At 38.2% G+C, this 4,683-nt stretch overlaps 1 protein-coding gene across 1 annotated transcript; it reads left to right on the top strand.

The window, feature by feature from the left end:
* Positions 1-398: 398 nt before the first annotated feature.
* Positions 399-2,897, top strand: LOC117641229. The gene is made up of 9 exons (XM_034378384.1): positions 399-801; positions 960-1,138; positions 1,233-1,310; positions 1,398-1,899; positions 1,976-2,043; positions 2,117-2,212; positions 2,288-2,519; positions 2,594-2,727; positions 2,817-2,897. The coding sequence occupies exons 1-9, from the start codon at positions 543-545 to the stop codon at positions 2,895-2,897; spliced, it is 1,629 nt and encodes a 542-aa protein (XP_034234275.1). The 5' UTR covers positions 399-542.
* The last annotated feature ends 1,786 nt before the right edge of the window (positions 2,898-4,683 follow it).

Raw genomic sequence — 4,683 nt, 5'->3', positions numbered from 1 at the left:
AGAAAGGTTAGGTCCAAAACAAGTTGAAGACTTTGAGAAACAAAGTCGACTGAAAAAAACTTGCTGCATGGGAACAAACCTCGCTCGTTTAGGATGAGGATCGCTCATTATTTCTAAGTGATCAGCCACAACTGGCACGAATAACTACTTCAATTCTTCTAAGATTATATACTGTGCTAGAATTGTTCGGCAGGTGCGGGATTCAAATTGTTTTGTTTGTTGTCGTCTTGTTTCTTGTTTTAGCTTTGTGCCGCCAACTTCATCCAACGTGTGAGGGACAATGTAGTTTTATAAAAAAGAAAAAAAAAACAATCAAATGACGGTTTAAAAAAATAATTTTGATTCATTATTGAATAAATTAAAGTACGCTTCAGAGAAGTTCGCCCGCTAAGATGTGGACGAGCATGTCATTTTTAGTGTTCAGATGTTGGCACAAAAGTTGACAAAAGCAAATCGCGATTGTAGCCCGCGGATATCGGTTATTACAAAAATTTCATCTGATTCCAACTTAAACGGTAGCTGTTCTGGAAAATCATTGTAAGATGGCAGGATCAAGAAGGAGCAGATCTGCTGTTAACCCTCCGAAGAAGAAGCCCAAGCGTGAAGAGGAACTGCCTGACTTTGTCTTAGTATTGTACTTGTCTGACAAAACTACTGGAGTTGTAACAAGATTTAGTGTGGTTCTGAAGAATGTAGAAAAGGGCTTCATTAAAGGAGCTTTGTGCCACTCGCCTCTTCCTATTGAGCTGGATATGCTGCAAAAGGGGCCTCTACACGATGCGAAAATTGTTGAATTGGGATGTGAGTATTCTGCATCGGTTCGTAAGAGACTAGTTCTTCCACCCACCCACCCTCCTCCTCCCCTCCCCTCCCTTCCCCTCCACCTCCAGCCTTTGTGTCTTTACTTGCCTCTACTTAACTGGCAGTTTCTAACTGATTTGTTTTTTTTTCTTGCTTAGATGACACTGATTATTTGCAAAATTTGGTAGTTGACATAACTGGAAAGGTATTGGAAGATATTGATGAGAACAAAGAAAATGCTCTTGCATTACGTAAGAGATCTGTAAAAGCAGCAGAAACAGCTTCGAAGCGGAAGGTGCTGACCGACATTGACAATAGTTTACTCAATCTTTCAACTGTAAGAATCATGCACTCAATGTCAATGTCTTGTTGATATAAAGTCACCGATTACTTTAATTAATTGCTTTCCCAAAATGTTCTCCTAATAACAGGCCCTGCCCCTCACACCGAAGGTTTCCTCTCCAGTTTTAATGCGAATCTCTCCGGGTGGTGACTTATCTTCTCCTAATGTAAGTGACTTCTATATATGTTCCAGGAAAACCTTAGATGCTTATTTAAAAAATGTAATTTTGAATTAATGTTTTTTGTGTTACCAGACAACCCAAGCAACTGTGAGTGGTCAGCCAGTCTCAAATTTTAGTAGCCCTAAGCAAAATGCACCTGGATCTCCAAATCTGCCTTTTTCAACAATGGGCAGCCCTAAAGTGTCACTTTCAAATGACACTCCAGCTTCCTCAGTGCCTGCTGGACCAAATCCTTCATCCATTCCTCAAACTTCCTCCTTTCAAGCTCCTCTCAGCTTCTCTCCGGCAACCTCAATGCCTGGATCTTCATCCACTTTTGAAATTCCAAAGAAAGCTCCTTTCACCTTCTCATTTCCTCCGGCAACCTCAATGCCTGGACCATCATCCACTTTTGGAATTACAAAGGATAGTCATTTTAACCCCTTATTCACTTCAGCGACCTCAGTACCTAGACCGAATCCCTCCTCCATTCCTGGAACTTCAAAACAGACTTGTTTTAAGGTTTTATCGAGTGTCGAACATATGCAATGTTTAAGTGATGAGCATTGCCCATTTCTGAAAGTTATGCAACAAGGTATTTCATTTATTACTTGAAACTCTATTGCAAAGTCTGATTCAGATAGTGAGATTCATATACAATTTATTTTCAGCAACTCCAGAAAATTTGACTTTCTTGGATAATTTGTATCAAGCATTATTAGTACACAATGGATGTGCGGTAAGCTCTGTTATGATGTGTTAAGTAGTATTTGAATAATTATTCTTTTTTATTAATTTAATTGATTGCCTAGGAGTCTGAAAGAAAGAAACCATTCAAACAACCAGCACCTAAACCAACTCCCCTGGTATTAACTGATTTGAAGTGCCTACAGCAAGGCGAATTGATGGTACAAAAAACATTTGAGTTTGAGGTATTTAAAAGTTATAATATCATGAGATACTTACTTCCTCTTTTGTTTCAGTTCCCATTAGTTCAAACTATACCAGTGTATCTACCAAAGAAAGACATCTGCAGCATTCCAGGAGTAGCATTAAAAACCCCCGAAGAAAAGGGAAAGAAAACACGTACTGATAGAAGCAAACTGTACCCCCGAGGATTAGCCACCTATCTTTTGGATAAGCTTATCCCTATTGATATTCTAAAACATATCCAGTATTCACAGATACCAAAAGACATTCCTTTGGCAATAAGATGTAAGTAAAGTTACCATTTCATTGATACTTATAATTTTCAAGACAAAGCTAACAATTTCACTCCAATTATCAAGGTTACCTTAACTTCAAGCTCCCTGAAGAACACAGGATTGTAGAATCTGTTATGACAACATATTTAAGTGATCACCTACGGAATGTAAAGAGGGATAGAACAAATGAGAAAACCAGAAAAGAACAAGTGGCAAAGGTATGCAATACCAGTTAGTTAACTAACATTTTTGGCATGTTTTCATTCATGTATATATATTCACCTATTTTATGTATGACTACCTACAGAGAGAGTACAATAAGATGAAGAGAGAGGAAGAGGAAGAGTCCGAAGATGGCAGTGACTCTGAAGTTGAAGAGGGAGCTTAGAATTTTTCTGATCATACTTATTAAGGGGAGGTTCTGGTGAAAATCTTGCCATTTTCCAAATGGATCCCACAGTCATAATTTGTTCGGAATATAAAATTTTTCATTGGGGAGACTAAAATTTGACTTTTGAAGGCACATGCCAGGCTGTAAACCCAGTCGAAGAGTCTTTTTGAGCCTATTTTGGCTGTATCTTAAAAAATCTCCTTGCGCATACTATTTTGTCGTAAAAGGTTGACCTTGACATTTTTCACTTCTTCGACTCATTTTCAAAAGATTCCGGCATGCATAGCTCAAAACTTCCATTATATTATTAATTATTGGCTTTTTAAGCTGAAAAGTCCCTAAAATTTGACTATTTTGTACATTTTTGACCAATTTTAGTGAAATGCTTGGTTAGAAAGCTTGCGAATAAAAATGCAATCGACATTTTGAGATGGGCATGCCGGCATTTTTAAAAAATGAATCGAAGAAGTGAAAAATGTCTAAGCCAACCTTTTACGACAAAATAGTATGCGCAAGAAGATTTTTAAAGTTATAGCCTAAATGGGAGAAAAAGGCTCTGCGACTGGATTCAGGGCATAGAATGTGCCTACCCAATAAAAATTTTTAATAAATACTTGATAAGACATCAAAATTTTAACAAATTTTCACAGTGGGACCTATTTAGGAGAAAATAGCATTTTCACCAGAACCTCCCCTTAAAGAGATAAAATTAGAGTGATGGTAGGCAAACTTAATTAACCATTGCTGTGAAATCAAAAATATATACTCCATGAATCAACTGCTGTTTTTGTTCTTAAATTCGGTGTCCTGAAATCCATCATTTAATAATACACGACCTGAGGTTGGCCCTCTGAGTTCTTTTGGCTTGAAAGAGAATGCGAGAAATAAAGTTGAACATAAGATAAATTGTAATTCATTCAGTGGCATTGCAGGTATCCTACAAATAGAGCGCTCACTCAAATCTGGGAATTAATTAAACTCGGCTGTGCAGCACGATGTCAATTGAAGCAAATAATACAATGTGGTCACACTGCTTAAAAAGTACAGTAAGATGAATAGCATATAAATCTCTAGCTGATGAAAAATACAGTAAGATGAATAGCATATTACTCTCCAGCTGATAACACATTTATCATTTGACTCGCGCTGCTCGCTGGGAGCTCCGCCCCCAGACCCCCGCATGTGTGGGGCGCGTACCGAAGTATTATTAGTAAGTCCGTGGTGACCAAAGGAAAATTTTCTAATGGAGTAACTGTACTGCTTTTTGGGAAGGTCTATTTAACTGCTTTTGACCATTAATTTTTAAGGTACTATTACTGCCCAAATAGATAGCTTGTATTGTATTGGCTACTGTGGCAGTCAACGGCATTCAAGGTCCGGAAAATATTGAAGACAGCTTTGAAAAGAATAAGATCTGTGTTCATTATGGTCAATGTGACCGAAGGCCAAACTAATGGGCCTCTTTTGCGTCTTTCATTTCTGATTTCTACAGATTTCTCCGGCCAGGTTTAAGACGCAATATATTACATGGCTTTAACTGCTCGGAAACGGTTGTATTTTGTTCAATATAGGCCTATTTCATCGTTTTGAGGATGTTGCCGGTGACGGGAACCCGATTGCGGCACAGTTTCGGAAATGTCACGACCAGACCTACCGATGGGGCGAATAAAATTTTTTAATCGGTCGGTCCCTTTTTTTGAAGATTGAGTGGATTTTGTTGAATTTAGGCCTATTTAATCGTTTTTTGAGGATGTTGCCAGTGACGGAGACCCGATTGCGGCAC

The sequence above is a fragment of the Thrips palmi genome, unplaced genomic scaffold (genome assembly GCF_012932325.1).
Source record: "Thrips palmi isolate BJ-2018 unplaced genomic scaffold, TpBJ-2018v1 HiC_scaffold_15, whole genome shotgun sequence".
In the NCBI taxonomy this organism is placed as follows: Eukaryota; Metazoa; Arthropoda; class Insecta; order Thysanoptera; family Thripidae; genus Thrips; species Thrips palmi.
This window is presented reverse-complemented; position numbering and strand designations above follow the sequence as displayed.